Consider the following 21,868-nt stretch of genomic DNA (forward strand, 5'->3'; position numbering starts at 1 on the left):
GAAGTAGTTCTGTTCGCAAATTTGTCCCCATTAGAGGGGTTGCCCAACATTTCAAGTCCCTGCAACACTCCTTTCTCAGGACAAGAAGTAAGAGGAAATCTTCTACAATAGGAACTCAGGAGAGCAAGGCAAATTAAAAATAAAAGGTTCTAAACCTTACCTACTCTATTCAATGCTTTCAAAAAAGTGTTTGATGGAGACGTACTTTCAAGTTGTAATGGAAATAGTGCACAGAAGATGCTTCAGGTACAAACTACAAGCAGGGTCGTATATACCACAAGGCAAAGAAGGCATTTGCCTACGTCGGCATTTTTCAGGGGGGCAGTGGCATCTTTTAGGGGGTAGCACCGCCCCCCCTTCCCGAAAGAGGGAATGGAAGAAGGGACAAACACAGCATGGTCACCAGGTGGAATCTGAGGGAGGCTGTGGGATGCTTGATGGTGTATGCAGAGCCTGACTCTTGTTCCTGGGGATGTCCAGAGATGTGAAAGTGTCTTCTCTCTCTCAGGAGTGGGGAGGGGTTGCCAGTGTATGGGGGGAGGTGGTAGTGGAAGGCTCTCTTGGGTGGGGGGGGGGCTGAGGTGTTGTTGGTCAATGTCAGGCTCTCTTTGTGGGCAAGGGGGGTGTTGGTCGGTGTCAGGGTCTCTCTGTGGGGGGCAGACGATTTTTGTGTTGCCTAGGGCAGCACAAAAACTAAATACACAACTGACTACAAGTATGAGTTTCTCTACAGAGCCTGAGCTAGAGGTCAGTGAGGGTTTTTTAGAGCTAATTTACCAGTAAAATGTAAATAGCCTTCTTGCTGTTATAATTTAAGCACCCTAATTTTCAGGGATGGGGAACATGTATGCATTAAGGGATTGATTTACTAAAGGTAGATAGACTGTGTACTTTGCAAGTGTAGTTTCTTGCTGATAGATGGACAGAAAAGCCAGAGTGCGTGGGCCGGACCACAACAAGACCTGGTTGCTATGATGATGCATTTCGCACATATACATGCTTTGTCAAAGTCACTAAGCAACCAGGGAGGACTGAGGTTATAAAGGAGACAATGGGGTGGTACTGAGGGTCATAACCTCAGTCCTCCCTGGTTGCTTAATGACTTTGACAAAGCATGTATCTGTGCAAAATGCATCATCATAGCAACCAGGTCTTGTTGTGGTCCGGCTCAGGCACTCTGGCTTCTCTGTCCATCCATCAGCGTCCATCTGCTGGTTTCTGCGCTTCACTGATGTCACTTCCGGCAGGTGATGATGTCATTTCCAGTGTGCGATTTCCAGGGACATCCGAGGCAGCATCCTGTTCTGTGAGTGGTACCTTCTCACAGTTGACGACCTATCTTCCAGCAAAGCAGCCCACAGGATTCCTCTCCACTGCCTCCTGCACCCTGGTCCGGATGTACCTGTTTCCTCAGCAGTAAGCCAATTCTATTGGCCACATTCCCACATTTGGGCTATACCACCCACTTTTTCCTTTATTTACATTGGACATATGATTATGAACAATGGTTTTAATTCCTTTCAAGTGGATAATAAAATCCTTCTTTTTTACTCTGGCTCTATACCAATAGAGCTCAGTATCAGCTACTGTTCTATTCACATTTGTCTCCTATGGTTTATTGAGCAGCTATGGGTATAGCCTTCACAAGCTACAAGACCTCATTTTTGGTTACCAGAAGTTTGTCAGGTTTTTTACCTTACTGCATTCTATGTCGTAAGGCAAAAAACCTTCTGCATGCAACTTCCCCTGCAGCCCCCTAAATACATACTTGATTCAGCAATGTGCAAGAGAGCAGAATGTCTCTCAGCTCTCTCACTCCTCATTGGCTCAGATACAACAGCAGAAAATGTTAGCTCCCACTGCTGTCAATCAAAACCAGTGATGAGGAGTGGAGGCGGGCCCAAGCCCTGTTCTATGAGTCTTATGGAGACACAGTGCAGGGCTCGGGAGCGAGCACACACGAGTGCTTTTGTAGCAAGCAGCTTGCTATGGGGGCACTAGGTGGGGCGATGGAGCCCAGAGCACCAACAGGGGGACCCCAGAAAAAAAGGTAAGTATAACATGCTTGTTATTTTATTAATTAAAAAAAACAAGCTTTACAATCACTTTACTACTACCCTAAACAGACTAACACTTTTGACTTTTGCTTCTACTGCTGTCCAAGGACATATACAGAGCAGTGTTTTTTTAAAAGTATGCAAACAGATTCATATACACATTACCTGTAGATTGTTGCTGCCTTTGTTCCATAAAACTGGAAGTTCTGTGTCCCAGCCACTGAAAAGTGTCTTTGGACTTCACCCGTGGTGTAAAGGTATAGGTTATATCCAGTGATTTGTCCATTTGGGAATAGTGGTGGAAGCCAACTGACCTCAATTGTGTGACTGCTAGAGCTGTCAAGAGTCTCAATCTGTGGTGCAGCTGAAGGAACTGTAAATCAGAGTTACATATTCTATAGGTGGTGAATTTGATTATTAAATTGTGCACTTTAATATTGTGTAAAAATACATTATATACAAAAAATACGGTTATGGAAATAGAGTAGGTTGGTCAGTAGTTCATTTGATCCACTCCTGCTATCTAGTAAATATTTTAAGCTGCTGTTTCTACCTTTGTGTTTCTTTAAACCACAAACTTACAAACTTCTTTCTCTTAGCGTACTATCCTGATTGCCTTAGGCTCTTGTGGAAAGCATATTTAAAAAATACTAAAGCTAAAAAAGTGTGCTAGATTTGATCTGAAGTATTTTTTCAATTTCATATTTAATTTAATTTACTTTAATGTTATGATGGCATTCAAGCCAGCATACTCAGAAATACCAGCCTAGCAGACAACATGGACAATATTTAATGTAAACAACTCAAATTCAAATAAAACTAATTTTCACTATTGCAATTGTTCAAATTTACATGAACAAGTAATCCTCATGGGTCTCCTTCTCAAGTTAAATCTGAGTTTTGTCTTTACTGGGGGGGGCTTCCAGTCACAGACTGAAAGATAACCTAGAGCAGCCTTTCCCAACCTTTTTAATAAAGAGGAACCATTGAAAAATGTTCAGGTCTCAGGCAACTCTTTACAGACAGTCTCCAAGTTACAAATATCCGACATACATACTATGTGTACTTAAGAATGGAGGCAGCGCGACATCAAGCTGGTCTCAGAAACCACCTACTGTCCAGCGGACTTGTCAGCAATCCCACATCACTGCATGGCCAATTAACTCTCCCCTATGCTATCCAAAACTTTAAAATATTTTTTTTGGCTGGCGTTACACTTAAAAAAATGTACGTGCTTCAATTTACATACAAATTCAACTTAATAACAAACCTACAGATCCTATCTTGTTCGTAACCCGGAGACTTCCTGTAATTATCATCTACACCCTAAAGTACATTAGTGTGAGTAGCAATTTGTAGATATAAAAATAAATAAAAGAAAAAGGATTGTAGAGTTCTTAGCATATTTGACACTTAGGGCTGCTCTATATAACTAATGTAGTTTCAGTAATAATAATATTAGTAATAATAAACAACAAAAAAATAATAGTTATGGTCAAAAAATATATTAAGATTGTAATGCTTTCTTAAATCCTTCACGCCTAAGGGTAAAACAAATCTAAATGCCTAAGCACAATTTTGCAATGTTGACATGTGTTTTTTATTTTATTTTTTAATATTTATTTTCCTATTCTTTTTTTTTTTTTACAAACATTTTTTTTTTCTCTCTATGCCAGGAGTTTTAGAGATACAATGTATCTCTCTCCTCCATTTATAGAGAGAGAAAAAACAGGGGGGCCAGGCTGCACAGTGACTGATCACTGTGATAGCCAGTCAGAGGCTATCACAGCAATCACGTGACCCGGAATTGTGAGTCCCAGGTCCCGATCGTTAGAATGGGACCTGGGCTCTCAGTGACACCTCAGACTTTGTGCTAGGAGCGTGCAGTGCAGCGCGCTCCCAGCACAAAGACAGGTACGCAAATATGCGGCCCCACGGAAAATGCCCAGTTCCGTGAGGCCGCATATTTGTGTGACGTCGGCGTCAAGGGGTTAAGTTGCTGGATCGTGGAAAAGTGCCCTATTGCGTTGAACATCAGTGAAGTAGTGATGGTCAGTGATAATTTACATTGGTGGTCAGTGTAGGGGCCCTTACACTGGTGGTCAGTAAAATTACCTTTTACATTGGTAGTCAGTGGAGAAGGGCCTCCTTACATCGATGGTCTGTTAAGGGCCCTATTACACTGATGGTCAGTGATACAAATGCTCCTTGTATTGGTAGTCTATGGAAAAAATGCCCTTTACATTGGTGCCCAGTAGTAAGTATGTTCCTTTTACAAATAGCCAAAAAGATCATTGTTGTCAGTAGTTGCTTATATAAATGGCAAAATTGCTCATTGCCTAAGGAAACCCTAGCAAGTTCTATGGAACCCTGTTTGAGAAAGGCTGTCCTAGAGATTCATCATATTACTAGAGTTAGAGATTTCATATCCCATTTCTAACTCTTTGGTTGGCTAATTTAATTAATGACTCATAAGAAATGTAATAAGAGCGAGTCTTTCTTCATTATTCAACACTGGACCAAGAGACAGCAGAAGTGGAATAACAAACTGCACTGCCAAAGGGATTTCTTCTGTACCCAGATATTAAAATCTATAAATCAGTATGATCAATGTTAGCTCTCGCGGATCAGTTTACATATCCATATTCCTAATTCCTTTATATAATGTATGTGATAAAGAAATATTCAGTAATAAAATGACTAAGAATTCCATCTGAGCACTGTTTATTACAACTGTCATTTTTACCTCCATCTGGAAGTGTTCTGTAGGCAGGGCTAGCTGTAGAATAATACTGCAGATGACAAATGATCCATATTACTCTGAACCAATACTCCGTGTAGGGCTGCAGGTTAGTCACAGTATATGATGTTTCCGTTACTGGCTGTATTCCAAAGACAAGTAAAATAGCAAAACAGCACAACAAAAACATTAGTAATGTATTTTAAGGAGAAATGCATTTTACTGAATCTTAAAAGGTAATAGAAAGGATTAAATAAAAGGAAAATATCCAATTGATGTTTAAGAAAAGTAGAAAATGTGAATCCATCCACTACATGTAAGGTAGACCATATGAAATACACTCAATGATATTTATTGCATGGGAAAATGTATTTAAAAAGTCAATGTATGTAATCATGTATAAAGCATTTTTATTGATACATACATTCCCATCCAAAAAAAAGGTGCCAATTGAATTTGCTGTTTTCGAGTTAAATGTTGGTTTCACCTATTCACCTACACTGTGCAGGGGCAGACTGACAACTCATGGGGCCCCCGGGCAATAGGGGATCATGGGGCCCCTGTGTCTTTGCCCAAACTCAAAAAAGCCTATGAAAAAGGTACCAGGGGCATCTCATGGGGCCCCCTACTGACCCCGGGCCCTCGGGCAGTGCCCGAGTTTCCAAATGGTCAGTTCGCCCCTGACACTGTGTATAATATTTGTTACATTTGGATAAAAGACTTGCCAAAGACATGTTAGTGTTTTGCCATGAGTGATTATATGACTCAAAAGCTATTCTAGAAAGCTTTAAGAACACTTTACGCTGCCATAAGTGCTATTTTTTTCTGTGTGCATCAAAATGTAGCATTAAAACGTGGAGTAAAGCTCTCCTAAAGTAAAATGCAAACATTCACTTTGAGTTTTACCATTTCACTATGTTATATAAAAATCATACTTATGTAATATCATGTTAATTACCAGGCTAGTGGTTAAATTTTGAGCTAAATCTCTGGGGTTGTGGTCATTAAATTATATGTCCCACAAAAAATTGTTAGGGTAGGCTACAAAAGGTAAAGGGTGCAACCGAGACATCGCCATACTGACAAAAAATGTCTTGGAACTCAACAGTGTTATAGGCCTCAGGGACTCAAGTGGTTAATAGAACTACATTTAAACACTTTAGCAAATAGCTGTTACAAGCTTGCTCATGGCTGAGTCACAATCCTCTGCCTGGTCAGCATGATGTGTTGATGCAACCATGCTATGACCCACACAGCCTTTTGTGATAGGCCAGGAGGAGAGGGAAGTGTGGATACAACCTCAGTGCTGGGGTCTATGAGACCTTAAAGGCTTACATCTGAGTGAGCAGGAGCAGTAATAATTCCTAAATGGAAACAAGCAGCTTTACAGAATGTAGAAGAAAGCATACATTATGGGAGATGGTTTTGAGACAGAGGGGAGTTTAACGATTGGCTGTGCTTGTGCAAATTCTCACAACCCTGAGTGGATGACCACAATAATCCCAAGGCATCCTGTTAAACTTAAGTGGCAAGAGCATTGATAGCTGTAAGGGCCCTTTCACATGGTCCATGTCCTCTTCCATCAGATCCCTTACTGGCCAAGAACAGAATGGAACAGATGTCACTTTTGTGACATGCTTATCCAGTCAGTTTTTTGCTGTAGGAGGTATCCTGACCCTTGCAGACCAACCTTTTCTATTTTTTGGGGCAGACCTGGACAGGTAATGAGATGTAAACAGGCGCATATCTGTTTACTTCTGTCTGCCCATAGATGAACATAGAGCTTCTGATTGGGTCCACCTCAAAAACTGACAGACAGGCCTGATCAGACTACCCATGTGAAAGGGGCCTAATAGTGACACAACCCACGGCAACCGATAAGAATATTTCACTGATCAGACTACAGTAAACTAAACTGTAAAAAGTTGTATTGTGTTCTGTTATACAAATTATTTAGTACAAGCACAGAAATGTATGTACATTAGAAGAGTAAACTGATTTAGAATTACCTATGAAATACTTGGCCTGTGTTAATGGCCCTTCCTATTTTAAAGGTACTAATCTAAAGGTGGCCATAGACAGATTGAAACAAAGCTGGTGCTGCAGGGACTGGACGGATTTCGATCAGTGTGTGGCCATCCCTGTTCAACAGAAGTCACTCGTTAGATCGCCTTCTAATGAACAAACAGGTTTAACCACAGAGTGTAATGTCAGTGAATGGTGAATGTTGGACACATTACCTGGGTATATTCCCATTCTCCTGGAATGCTGACATATTTACTCTGAATTATGTAGGTTACTTCAGATATATTTGCTGCATTCCACCTTAATGTTATATTGTGTGATCCAGCAGAAGATAAAAAAGGAGGTGTTGGTTCAATAACACAGTCTATAAAAGAAAATATTGTTAGATGATTTTGTCAAAAACATTGGGGCTTATTTACTAAAGCTGGAGAGTGCAAAATCAGGCTGACTTCTGCATAGAAACCAATCAGCTTCTAAGTTCAAATTCAGACAATTTAGGTCATCATGAATAATAAATCCAAGATACCCCAATGTTCCATAAACAGTGGGGATCGAATGTTTGCGCACCCCAGCTACAAATTTGTATTAATGTGCATAAAGAAGCCAAGGAAAGATGGAAAAATCTCCAAAAGTCATCAAATTACAGATTAGACATTCTTATAATATGTCAACAAAAGTTAGATTTTATTTCCCTCATTTACACTTTCAAAATAACAGAAAACAAAAAAATGACGTGTGCAAAAGTTTGGGCACCCTGCAGAATTTATAGCATGCACTGCCCCCTTTGCAAAGCTGAGACCTGCCAGTGTCATGGATTGTTCTGAATCATCATCTGGGAAGACCAGGTGATGTCAGTCTCAAAGGTTTTAAATGCCCAGACTCATCTGACCTTGACCCAACAATCAGCACCATGGGTTCTTCTAAGCAGTTGTCTAGAAAACTGAAACTGAAAATAGTTGACGCTCACAAAGCTGGAGAAGGCTATAAGAAGATAGAAAAGCGTTTTCAGATGTCAATATCCTCTGTTCGGAATGTAATTAAGAAATGGCAGTCATCAGGAACAGTGAAAGTTAAAGCAACATCTGGAAGACCAAGAAAAATATCAGACAGAACAGCTCGCAGGATTGTGAGAAAAACAATTCAAAACCCACGTTTGACTGCACGATCCCTCCAGAAAGATCTGGCAGACACTGGAGTTGTGGTACACTATTCCACTATAAAGAGATACTTGTACAAATATGGTCTTCATGGAAGAGTCATCAGAAGAAAACCTCTTCTACGTCCTCACCACAAAAATCATCGTTTGAACTTTGCAAATGAACATATAGACAAGCCTGATGCATTTTGGAAACAAGTTCTGTGGACTGATGAGGTTAAAATTGAACTTTTTGGCCGGAATGAGCAAAGGTACGTTTGGAGAAGAAGGGGCACAGAATTTAATGAAAAGAACCTCTCTCCAACTGTTAAGCATGGGGTTGGATCAATCATGCTTTGGGGTTGTGTTGCAGCCAGTGGCACAGGGAACATCTCATGAGTAGAAGGAAAAATGGATTCAATAAAATTTCAGCAAATTTTGGATGGTAAGTTGATGCCATCTATGAAAAAGGTGAAGTTAAAGAGAGGATGGCTTCTACAAATGAATAATGATGCTAAACACACCTCGAAATCCACGGGGGATTACATCAAGAGGCATAAACTGAAGGTTTTGCCATGGCCTTCACAATCTCCTGACCTCAACATAATTGAAAATCTATGGATAGACCTTAAAAGAGCAGTGCGTGACAGACAGCCCAGAAATCTCAAAGAACTGGAAGACTTTTGTAAGGAAGAATGGGCAAAGATACCTCAAACAAGAACTGAAAGACTCTTGGCTGGCTACAAAAAGCGTTTACAAGCTGTGATACTTGCCAAAGGGGGCAGTACAAGATATTAACTCTGCAGGGTGACCAAACTTTTGCAGATGCCATTTTTTTGTTTTCTGTTATTTTGAAAGTGTAAATGATGGAAATAAAATCTAACTTTTGTTGACATAATATAAGAATGTCTAATCTGTAATTTGATGCCTTTTGGAGATTTTTCCATCTTTCCTTGGCTTCTTTATGCACATTAATACAAATTTTCAGCTGGGGTACCCAAACTTTCGATCCCCACTGTATATGAATATTGAAAATCCTTCAAAATGAGTCCATACACCCTAATAGTGTCTTCCTATAGTCCACCAGTTCTTAGTGTTCTATCAATTCAATACGTCCTCTTCCATTCTTAGTACCTCAAAACAAATAAACTCAACATAGTGCATTATCCTTAAACGCAGATAATATAGGTGCGTGTACTTCAAAAATAAGTGTCTCAGTGGTCACATGTATATCCAGTGAGATGATTTCCTACCCTTACCCAAAATGAGTGAAAAATGGCTTGTGTGTTCCACACTCCTCCATATACTGTGAGAATGTGCCATGCCACACTTCAGCTAGTGGTCATACAGTGCAATCAATTGTTTGACACCTGTCAATCTATATACCTTACTGAATGGACAGGTAGTGCAGGCTACAAAAAACCAACAAACGTTCGTGTTCCAGTATCCTGCTGCTACTACTACAAGGTCAGTTATTCTTCACATACAGTGAATCCGTGCCACGCCAAACATAAATAAGTGGTCAAACATCAGTAGTGACATTAATCATCTGGCACCTGTCAACCCATATACCTTACCAGATTGGCAGGCAATGCAGGCTTAATTCAGACAGGGTTCAAGCTCCAGGCTCTGGCTACCAGTACTTCCGAAATCAGCAATGTAAATGCTGTTTTCCTATTAGCAATCCGGACCTCATCCAAGATGGCTGCCACAGAACTTCTGGTAATATCTGACGTCACTTCCTCACATGTTTTGTCATCACGTCTTTTTCAAAGGATGATTGACAGGTGTCACACGATTGATTGCACTGTATGATCACTAGCTGAAGTGTGGCATGGCACATTCTCGCAGTATATGGAGGAGCATGGAACACACAAGCCATTTTTCACTCATTTTGGGTAAGGGTAGAAACTTGTATCACTGGATGTAGATGTGACCACTGGGACACTTATTTTTGATGTACACGCACCTATATTATCTGCGTTTAAGGATAATGCACTATGTTGAGTTTATTTGTTTTGAGGTACTAAGAGTGGAAGAGGACGTATTGAATTGATAGAATACTAAGAACTGGTGGACTATAGGAAGACACTATTAGGGTGTATGGACTCATTTTGAAGGATTTTCATTATTCATATATATGGGACATTGGGGTATCTTGGATTTATTATTCATGATGACCGATATTGTCTGAATTTGATCTACAACTTCCAGAGTGGAAGGGTTTACTATACCGGTCCAAGGGTCGTCTTTCATCTTTTATTGTAGGTGGGTGTGGTTTTGTCATATATAGCTTCTAAATTCAGCTTGTTCCATTAAGCTTTGGCAATAAAACGTGGAGGCTGATTGGTTTCTTTGCATAAGTCAGCATGATTTTGCACTCTCTAGCTTTAGTGAATAAACCCCAATGTGTTCAATTTTCTTACATCAAGATAGAACAAATTAATTGTGCCATGTATATTCTATAAAAAAGTCCACTTTGCTAACAGCAAATTTTTAAAAATGTGGAACCATATGTAAGATTGTATTCAAAATTAAAAGCAGGCCTAAACCCTTCTTTTTTTAAATCATACACATACACCCTCCATCCTTCAACCTCTAACATCTGGAAACTGTGCTTGGTCAGAACAATGGTTTAAAGAAGAAGTACAGCCAAAGCTCGACAGCTAAAGTTCGCTGTCAGCTGATGTCACTCAGCCAATCCAAGCTGGGGAAAGATCATGACCATATGGTTGGGATCCACCCAGAAGCCTGGACCGGCACCTGGCTCAGCCCCTCAGCAAGCCTCTGGGAGCCTGAGCCAGCCGCTCCCACCTCCTCCACAGCCCAGCGCTCCAGTGAGTGACTGACAGTCACCACTCTCTGCTCCGAGCAGCAGATAAAATTGAGTGGTCAGAGGTGTCTGATTGCTTAGTTCTTAGCTTTAGAGCCGGAAGGCAACCGATGCAGCGTCAGTCAGATGCTGCATCCACCTAGGTAAATATAATTAAAAAAACAAAAAAAAATTTCTCTGTTAATTAGGCAAAACAGTCTGTTCACATTACAAAGCATGTTGTACTTTGCAAGTGAATGAGGATGCCTTTTTTTTTTTATTTTCCTTGCACATGATTGGATATTTTTTGCAAAGTGAAATTCCACCACATTTACTAAGCTCTGGGGGCAAAATCCCCATGTACAGTGCAACTTTGCTTGAAAAATGTACAGTCTTTTGTATACCTGTCAGACTTTCTCGAGAGTCCTTGGTGTAGAGTACTGATGTGCGTCCTCAGCTTTTCCTACCCTCTGTATGTGATTTTTGTGATTATCTTTAGCCTTCACCTACTAGCTCATTGGTTCTTACCTGTTTGCTATTAAAGCAACTTCTAAGGTTTCATTCCATCTTTTTATGTATTGTGTTTATGTACTCAGTTTCTCTCTTTGTCAATACTTCAGTGCATTTGTTATGTCCTTCATCAGAAGAATTGTATACCCTATTCTTTTGTGTCAGTGATCTTGCTTTTGACTGTTTCTTTGTTGTTGTGTTGTCTATAATAAAATCCATTGTAAAAGAAAAATGTACACAGTCTATTTGTCTGTAGTAAGTAACCCATAGTGTAATAGCAGTTGTAATGCCCTTTTAATCACCAGTACTTCTGCGCACTGCACTTCTGTATGCTGCATGGAAATGAAACCAACACTGCCTTGTACCTATACACTACACAGTAGATACATTATTCCGTACCCAGAGAGGTATTATTGTGTCAAATTTTGTAACATTAACCCAGACAGAGATACACTTAGCAAGAACATGCAACTTAATTTCATTATAGCTATTCTGCATGTCTAATCTCTGTTTTGCTACTTGTAATTGATTCATAGTAATGTAAGCCTGTACTGAGAGGCCATTTAAAATGTGATTGCTGACGTCTCTTGAAAATTGCTGATTGTCTGCATTTTTAGGCTAAATTCACACAGTGCGCAGTGACAATACGTTTTACTGCATTGTAAAATGTCTGTCACCACAAGGACACTGATGAAACAGTTGTTTCCTATGTGTTCCATTCACACTGCAATGCAGTCTAAGCTGTGTTGCAGCATGCTGTGATAAAATACAAACATGCTCCGCAGAGAATCACATGGCACTGTACGCCAGCGAAGCGTGCTGCTGTACAGCACCATAAACGAAGTGTACATTTTGTAAAATTCAAATATAGCTTGTACAAAACAAAAAAAAAAATTAAAAAGGGAGCCGCATGATGTGCTGAATCGCGCACCACACTGCCCCCCTACTGCAGCGGTCAATGGACAGCTGTCGGAGTGGTAAAGCACTCTGGCAACTGTCCATTATAGTGTGAACTTAGCCTTATACTAATGTAATTTTTGGGGGTTTTGTTTTTGTAACTTTGCTGAAATGACCTGGCCTTGCAAATTAGACATCCCAACACCACTCTGACAGTCTGCATTCATCCCCAGGAGTACACTCAGTGCACTGTCCAGCCCAGTCCAGGATCATCTTTTGACGTTCTATAAGCTGCTGACATCAGGGTTGGATGGTACTCCTGTGCATTCCACCCAAACCTAAGCACCAAAGTCTCATTCACCAAAGCTAAACGCCATGTGTATGAGGCCCTAACCAGCTACATATTTATTCTTGGTCAGGGACTCAAATAATTGAAGTCAGAGACAGTCAGGAAATTAGCATTTTCAGGAAGATCACAATTACAGTCTACATGTTTTTATCAGTACAATGCAAATTTTCATTTTGGTTAAATTTATTTTGAAACTAAATGCATGCCACATCTAACATGCATTCTGGAACATGGGGCCAACTATTAAGAGGCAGTAAAGCAAACCTTTACTGATAGAAGTATTAACTTTGCCGGTGCTGACCTCTAGAGATGAGCGAAGTATTCAAAAATTCGATTCGGCTGATTCGGCGAATTCGAGGAATAAATTCGATTCGATGCGAATATATTCGCTGCGATTTTAACTTATAAAAGGGTGTTTCTAGGCTTCAGAGAGCCTTTATATTAGTGTAGAACACTGTACCTTTAATTTAAATGCCCTTGGAGTCTGCTGGGGAAGAGAAATAATACTGTCAGTCAGTATGACATGCAGATGAGTGCCGTCGATCTTAGAATCACCGCACACTTCACTCATTTGGGCAGTCACGGGGCCAAAACCAGAGTGTGGAGCCACAGTGCGGCGGTGGAGGCAGCAGCAATGGGAGGCCATACAGCACCCTATGACAAAAATGGAACCCACCAGCAGTGTGAGGAGACCTGAAAGTGGCACATGGCAGAGTGTGGCGATGGAGACAGCAGCAATGGGAGACCGTACAGGGACCCATGACACACTCTGGACCTGGCAGCAGCATTAGGAGGCGGTACAGGGGCCCATGGCAGATTACGGGCCTGGCAGCAGCAATGGGAAGCCCGTAATCTGCCAGCACCCTATGACAAAATGGAACCCACCAGCAGTGTGAGGAGACCTGAAAGTGGCACCATGTTTGGGGCATGATTCATGGCGGATTTAGTCAGTTGTGTCAGGAACTGGTGGTTTGAAATCCAGACTAATCCACGCCTGATTCATTTTCACAAACGTGAGTCTCTCCACACTTTGGGTGGACAGTCGTGTCCTCCGCGGAGTTACAATACCTCCTGCCGCACTAAACACGCGCTCCGATGCCACGCTACTGGCCGGGCATGACAGCCTTTCAAGGGCAAATTCAGCTAGTTGGGGCCAAAGGTCAAGTTTCGTTGCCCAGTAGTCAAGGGGATTGTCTACCTCGGTTGGCAGGGTGCTGTCCAAGTAGGCCCAAGCCTGTTGTTTGAGGTCCTGCTCCAGGTCCACCTGATGCTGCTGCTGCTGCTGCGGCTGGTTAGTAGTTTCCTCACTGCGCTGGTGAAGAAAGCTACTCATCATCGACTGCAGACTGAGGCAGCCGCTGCTGGTGGAGCTGCCACTGCTCCTACCACCCCACCCCTCCCCTGCTGCCATGGCAGCGGAACGCGAGCGCACAGGGCCCACAGTGTCTGAGGATGGACGTTGGCGCACAAAGGCAGATACCAACTGACTACATAGGTGGTTTTTATTGTACGTTATTTTGGCCTCCCTCTCAGCAGGTGTGAAAAAGGCCACCATTTTTGAACGGTAGCGAGGGTCCAACAAGGTGGACAGCCAAAAGTCATCCCTCTGTCTGATGGTTATTATTCGGCTGTCGCTACGCAAGCAACCGAGCATGCTATGGGCCATTTGTGCCAAGGAATGCGAGGGACTCCCTGCCTCCATCTCCACAGCATACTGCCACGGTGCGTCTGGGTCCTCTGTCTCCTCCTCCTCCTCCTCTACCAGATGCTCCTGCTCCTCCACTCCTGTCCGCTGAGTGGAAAAACCACCCATTTCACTCAATAATTCCTGAGCACAAATGTCCTCCTCTACCTCCTCCTCTTCTTCCTGTCCTGCCCCCACAGGGGTCATGTGGCGTTGAGATCTGTGCGCCACGTCTACCGCACCCTGACCAGCCATTGTTAACAGCATTTGTTCCAGGACGTGCAACAGAGGAATGACGTCGTTCATCCCATAGTCCTGCCGACTCACGAATAGCGTGGCCTCCTCAAAGGGCCTGAGCAAGCGGCAGGTGTCACGCATGAGCTGCCAATGGCTGACATCGAAGTTACACAGGGGAGTACCTTTATCCGCTTGTAACATCAGGAAATCGGTGATGGCCTTTCGCTGTTCGTAAAGGCGGTCTAACATGTGTAGGGTTGAATTCCACCTTGTTGCAACGTCGCAGATCAGGCGATGCTGTGGAATTCCGTTCTGCCGCTGCAGCTCAAGGAGGGTGTGCTTTGCGGTGTAGGAATGGCTGAAATGCATGCAAAGTTTACGTGACATTTTAAGGATGTCTTGCAGTGGGATGGTGGATTTTAGGTACCGCTTGACAACCAGATTGAACACGTGAGCCATGCATGGCGCATGGCACAACCTTCCTTGACGCAGAGCAGACAACATGTTCTTTCCGTTGTCGGTCAACATGGTTCCGATTTTCAGTTTGCGCGGAGACAGCCATCTGTCGATTTCTCTGTTCATTACACTCAGAAGTTCCTCCCCTGTGTGACTCCGTTCGCCAAGGCATACCAGGTGCAGCACAGCGTGACACCGTTGCGCCCTGCACATGTGATATGTCGGTCGGGTAATGGGACTTGGCACGGGGGTGGCGGCTGAGGACACGGCGGAAGAAGAGGTGGTAGAGGCGGACATCTTTTGTGGACCAAGGACGTGCAAACGTGGAGGCAAAAGCGGCGTGACCTGTCCAAGTTGCTGGTGCAGCTGTGGCGGCACCACGTTCACCCAGTGGGCCGTAAATGACATGTACTGTCCCTGACCGTAGTTACAGCTCCACACGTCGGCGCTGCCGTGCACTTTGGCAGAGACCGACATGCTCAAAGACTGGCCCACCATCTCTTCTACATGTGAATGCAGGGCTGGCACTGCCTTTTTGGCGAAGAAATGACGGCTTGGCACTCTCCACCGCGGTGCGGCACAAGCCATCATTTCTCGGAAAGGTGCTGAGTCCACCACTTGGAAAGGGAGGGACTGCAGCACCAGCAACTTGGACAGGAGGACGTTCAGCTTTTGCACCGTCGGGTGCGTGTTCGCAAACTGTTGTCTCTTGGAAACAGATTCCAAGAAAGACTGCTGACGGAATCCGTGAAGAGGAGTAGCAGGAGAAGGAGCATCTGAACGAGCGGAAGATGCCAACGAGCGACAACTCCCCTCAGCAGAGGTGTTGGAGCCTTGACTGGCTGATAGAGGGCGATTAACGTCGGGTGACGGAGCAAGTAACGGAGCGGGTGATGGAGCGGGGGCTGGGGCAGGCAGAACCGCCGTATCTTTATCACGGTTTTCCCAGGCCACCAAATGGCGACGCTGCATATGCTGCCGCAACGCTGTAGTCCCAACATGGGCCCCCTGGCCACGCTTGACTTTCTGGCCACATAGTCGACATTTGGCTACGTTTACTTCCTCGGGCGGCTTGACGAAAAATTGCCACATCGCCGAGTAGGAAACTTTGCCCCCGATACTCCTCACTGGCTGACTGCTACTTCCTCCGTGCACACCGGCACCACTACTGGCCGTGGTGGTAGGCTGCAGTGGAGCTGGTGCTCTACTCCGTGGCCGTTTGCCTCCACTGACACTGCTGCGACCCTGCTGCCTCCTGGGCAACCCACCGACTGTTTTGCTCGCTGCCAAGCTGCCACCCTCTTCTCCTGATGATGCGGAAGCAATAGCCTGATGACGACGAGGCTGCCAAGTGCGATCAGCCTCATCATCATCAATTAGGGTCTCCGCCTCACTACTAGCCCCCTCGGCTGCGTGTGGGTCAGGAGACAGACCTGTCTCTAGACCGGCTACCGAGCCACTCTCCTCGCCACTACTTCTTCGCCTGGCTGCTGAAGAGGCGGATGTCTCCCCCCGTTCCTGACCGCCCTCTGTTAGCTCTTCCTCACTGTACAGTGGGGCTGAGCCCACAGCATGCGATACTTCGCTTGGTGAGGGAACACCAAAGGACAGGGGCAGGTAGAGGACACGTAATTTCAGTGGGCTTGGTCCCGGGCTATGCCAACTAACGGTTGTGTCTGACGTACCCACCGACCGTTGGCTGTAGGTGTCAGAGGTGACCTGGGAAGAGGAAGACGACCGAGCCAATCAATCGATGACGGCAGGGTTGTCGGTGGAGACACGACCGCTGGATGACACCGGGAGCAATGGCCTCTGGCTGCGACTAGTGCTGCCTCGACCCCTTCCTCTGCTGCCACGTCTGCTCGCTCCTAAAACATTGCCTCCTCTGCCACTCCTCTGCATGTTGTCTGACATACTCTTTAATTCAACGATTATGTGTCCCTGAGTAACAATTCTGTGTCCCTGAGTAACAATTCTGTGTCTGTCCCTGAGTAACAATTCTGTGTCCCTGAGTAACAATTCTGTGTCCCTCAGTAACACTTCTGTGTCCCTCAGTAACAATTCTGTGTCCCTCATAACAATTCTGTGTCCCTCAGTAACAATTCTGTGTCTGTCCCTGAGTAACAATTCTGTGTCTGTCCCTGAGTAACAATTCTGTGTCCCTCAGTAACAATTCTGTGTCCCTCAGTAACAATTCTGTGTCTGTCCCTGAGTAACAATTCTGTGTCCCTCAGTAACAATTCTGTGTCCCTCAGTAACAATTCTGTGTCTGTCCCTGAGTAACAATTCTGTGTCTGTCCCTGAGTAACAATTCTGTGTCCCTCAGTAACAATTCTGTGTCCCTCAGTAACAATTCTGTGTCCCTGAGTAACAATTCTGTGTCTGTCCCTGAGTAACAATTCTGTGTCCCTGAGTAACAATTCTGTGTCCCTCAGTAACAATGCTGTGTCCCTGAGTAACAATTCTGTGTCCCTCAGTAACTATTTTGTGTCTGTCCCTGAGTAACAATTCTGTGTCCCTGAGTAACAATTCTGTGTCCCTCAGTAACAATTCTGTGTCCCTCAGTAACAATTCTGTGTCCCTCAGTAACAATTCTGTGTCTGTCCCTGAGTAACAATTCTGTGTCCCTGAGTAACAATTCTGTGTCCCTCAGTAACAATTCTGTGTCCCTGAGTAACAATTCTGTGTCCCTCAGTAACAATTCTGTGTCCCTCAGTAACAATTCTGTGTCCCTCAGTAACAATTCTGTGTCTGTCCGTGAGTAACAATTCTGTGTCTGTCCCTGAGTAACAATTCTGTGTCTGTCTCTGAGTAACAATTCTGTGTCTGTCCCTGAGTAACAATTCTGTGTCTGTCCCTGAGTAACAATTCAGTGTCTGTCCCTGAGTAACAATTCAGTGTCTGTCCCTGAGTAACAATTCTGTGTCTGTCCCTGAGTAACAATTCTGTGTCTGTCCCTGAGTAACAATTCTGTGTCCTTCAGTAACAATTCTGTATCCCTCAGTAACAATTCTGTGTCTGTCCCTGAGTAACAATTCTGTGTCCCTAAGTAACGTTTCTGTGGCCCTAAGTAACGTTTCTCTGGCCCTAAGTAACGTTTCTGTGTCCCTAAGTAACGTTTCTGTGGCCCTAAGTAACGTTTCTGTGGCCCTAAGTAACGATTCTGTGGCCCTAAGTAACGTTTCTGTGGCCCTAAGTAACGTTTCTGTGGCCCTAAGTAACGATTCTGTGGCCCTAAGTAACGTTTCTGTGGCCCTAAGTAACGTTTCTGTGGCCCTAAGTAACGATTCTGTGGCCCTAACTAGCGTTTCTGTGGCCCTAAGTAACGTTTCTGTGGCCCTAAGTAACGTTTCTGTGTCCCTAAGTAACGATTCTGTGGCCCTAAGTAACGTTTCTGTGGCCCTAAGTAACGTTTCTCTGGCCCTAAGTAACAATTCTGTGTCCCTAAGTAACGTTTCTCTGGCCCTAAGTAACGTTTCTCTGGCCCTAAGTAACGTTTCTCTGGCCCTAACTCTCTCCCTCAATACAGACAGCTCTGCCTCTCTTGAATGACTGGAGGCAAATGGAGAATTCTAAAATGGCCGCCATTTATAGCTCGACCATTACACAGTGCTGGCTGGCTGGCTGCTGATTGGCTAATGCGATCACATGTCATGAATGAATGCATTATGGGTCAGCGCGCCTTGTCTGCGCGCCTTCCCAGACATCCCCGCTCCATCGCCGCACATGTCGCCGCCATTTTAGGAAAAATTTCGATTCGCGCATCCGAAGTCTGCTAATTTTCGGATTCGTCGAAATTTTCCTAATATTCGAAACAAATTCCACTTCGCCGAGTTCGATTCGCTCATCTCTACTGACCTCCTTCTGAGAATGCTAGTTTGCTGGCTGACTCTGGCTTCAATGCCTTGTGCATCGTAGACCTGGCACAAGGATTTAGATTAAAAAAATCAGAACTACTGGTCTGCATACTTGTTACCAGTAGTTATTTTACAAGCAGTAAAGACATTAGACCAGCATGACAGCCAGAGAACTGGCATTTTCAAAAGAAGAGGACCATGTCCTCCATATGTTTTTATTGCAATAGAAGAAAAAGAACAAAATTAACTGTTAACAAAGTCATCCTTTAAGCATAAAGGTTACTGAACAAAAAAAGTGTCTCAGAAATCTTAGGTAATAAGCCAAACTGAAGCTGACAACCAGTAATGGTCTAAAGCAGACATCTGGCTTTTTCCTTAATACTGGGCTTTAGTCATTGAATTATTTGCACTATATTATTGCTTTAGGAGTCTATTTGCTAAATTGACGAAGAGGAAATGAATAAGCCCAGTTGACAAATGAGCATATTAGAATCCACTAATCCAGTAATAAATAGGACGCCTGTTCATTAGAGTTATACACACCTTCTTTGGAGACTTGTGTGTCACCGAGGGAAGCACTTACATTAAAGCAAGGGATATTACAGGGTGTAATCTGTAGAAATGTATAGAAAATACCACCAATCAATTATCTGTTTCAACATAATCTAATGAGTTATATGGAGAAGTATAACATTTCTAAAAATAATAATATACATTCCAACCTACATGCAAAAGGTAAAAGACTCTGTCCTGGCATGTTCACAGTATTTACTTATTGGACATGTACCAAAGCTAACTTTGTCTCTAAATGCTTTGAAGATAATAGTAATGAGCAATGCCATAAACGTAATAATACTGAAAATTAAAAGTATATAACTGTAATGCATATAACATGTAAATAGTACAGAGCTATAAACACAAGGATATTTCTTGGGCTGACTGTAAAATCTGTGATTCTAGGAACACAACCATTTAATCATCATTATTAGAAACTGGATATACAGAGGACATACACAGCAATGGTCATTACATTTTCCACCCAATCCTTTTACTAGATTCACAGTCACCACCCTGCTAAACCACCTTGTTTGATCAGAGAATGCTTTGAATTCATTCAGATAAAATAAAACATTCTCTGAATGGCGCCCATGCTATGTGGCCAACCTCCTGTGTTCAGAATGCAGCAAGGCAGCTGTTCAGTGCAGGACTCAGAAGCTACTGGACATCACTGGAGTGTCTGTGTCTACTTCAGTGATTTCCAGCTTCCAGAGGCATCGGCCTGGTACATATACAGTCAGGTCCATAGATATTGAGACATCGACACAATTCTAACATTTTTGGCTCTATACACCACCACAATGGATTTGAAATGAAACGAACAAGATGTGCTTTAACTGCAGACTGTCAGCTTTAATTTGAGGGTATTTACATCCAAATCAGGTGAACGGTTTAGGAATTACAACAGGTTGCATATGTGCCTCCCACTTGTTAAGGGACCAAAAGTAATGGGACAGAATAATAATCATAAATCAAACTTTCACTTTTTAATACTTGGTTGCAAATCCTTTGCAGTCAATTACAGCCTGAAGTCTGGAACACATAGACATCACCAGATGCTGGGTTTCATCCCTAGTGATGCTCTGCCAGGCCTCTACTGCAACTGTCTTCAGTTCCTGCTTGTTCTTGGGGCATTTTCCCTTCAGTTTTGTCTTCAGCAAGTGAAATGCATGCTCAATCGGATTCAGGTCAGGTGATTGACTTGGCCATTGCATAACATTCCACTTCTTTCCATTAAAAAACTCTTTGGTTGCTTTTGCAGTATGCTCTGGGTCATTGTCCATCTGCACTGTGAAGCGGCGTCCAATGAGTTCTGAAGCATTTGGCTGAATATGAGCAGATAATATTGCAACAGAAAAAAGGGAACATATACAGTTAGGTCCATATATAATTGGACACAGGCACAATTTTCATACTTTTGGCTCTGTATGCCGACAGAAAAAATTTAAACGAAACAATCCAAAATTAATTTGAAGCTCAGACTTTCAGCTTTAATTCAAGGGGTTGAACATAAATAACAAGTACAAATTTTAGGAACTGCAACCATTTTTATACACAGTCCCTCCATTTTCAGGGGCTCAAATGTGATTGGACAAATGAATATAATCATAAATAAAATGTTCTTTTGTAATATTTTGTTGAGAATCCTTTACTGGCAATGACTGCCTGAAGTCTGGAACCCATGGATATGACCAAAGCAGGGGCGGACTGACCATTTGGAAACTCGGGCACTGCCCGAGGGCCTGGGGTCACTAGGGGGCCCCATGAGATGCCCCTGGTACCTTTTTCAGAGGCTTTTTTGAGTTTGGGCAAGGACACAGGGGCCCCATGATCCCCTATTGCCCGGGGGCCCCATGAGTTGTCAGTCCGCCCCTGGACCAAAGACTGGGTTTCCCCCTTTCTGATGCTTTGTCAGGCTCTAACTGCAGTTGTATTCAGTTGTTCTTTGTTTGTGGGTCTTTCTGCCTTTAGTTTTGCCTTCAGCAAGTGAAATGCATGCTCAATTGGGTTGAGATTAGCTGATTGACTCAGCTATTGCAGAATATTACACTTATTTTCCTTCAAAAGCTCCTGGGTTGCTTTTGCAGTGTGTTTTAGGTCATTGTCCATCTGTACTGTGAAACGCTGTCCAATCAACTGCATTTGGCTGAATCGAAACACTGCAGAATTCATCCGGTTGCTTCTGTCTTCTGTCTTCTGTCACATCATCAATAAACACCAATGACCCAGTGCCACTGGAAGCCATGCATGCCCATGCCATCACACTGCCTCCATCATGTTTTTCAGATGACATGGTGTTATTTGGATCATGAGCTATTCCAAGCCTACTCCACACTTTTTTGTTCCTGCCATTCTGGTACAGATTAATCTTAGTTTCATCCATCCAAAGAATGCTTTTCCAGAACTGGTCTGGCTTTTTTAGATGTTTTTTTGGCAAAGTCTAATCTGGCTTTTCTATTCTTCAGGCTTATGAATGGTTTGCACCTTGTAGTGAACCCTCTGTATTTGCTCTTGTGAAGTCTTCTCTTGATTGTAGACTTTGACAATGATA

At 43.3% G+C, this 21,868-nt stretch overlaps 1 protein-coding gene across 1 annotated transcript in view; it reads right to left on the reverse strand.

The window, feature by feature from the left end:
* Positions 1-19,399, reverse strand: part of ROS1 (ROS proto-oncogene 1, receptor tyrosine kinase) — a gene marked incomplete at its 5' end in the record, with an annotated part of 184,708 nt that extends 165,309 nt beyond the window's left edge. The window contains 4 exons of the mRNA XM_089652162.1: positions 2,223-2,430; positions 4,804-4,939; positions 7,038-7,186; positions 19,303-19,399. Of these exons, the coding sequence (XP_089508288.1) occupies positions 2,223-2,430; positions 4,804-4,939; positions 7,038-7,186; positions 19,303-19,399 (590 nt within the window). The remainder of the gene's footprint in view (positions 1-2,222; positions 2,431-4,803; positions 4,940-7,037; positions 7,187-19,302) is intronic.
* Between the last annotated feature and the right edge of the window lie 2,469 nt (positions 19,400-21,868).

Source organism: Staurois parvus, unplaced genomic scaffold (genome assembly GCF_062004578.1).
Source record: "Staurois parvus isolate SC_StPar_1 unplaced genomic scaffold, SC_StPar_1.0 ptg000672l, whole genome shotgun sequence".
In the NCBI taxonomy this organism is placed as follows: domain Eukaryota; kingdom Metazoa; phylum Chordata; class Amphibia; order Anura; family Ranidae; genus Staurois; species Staurois parvus.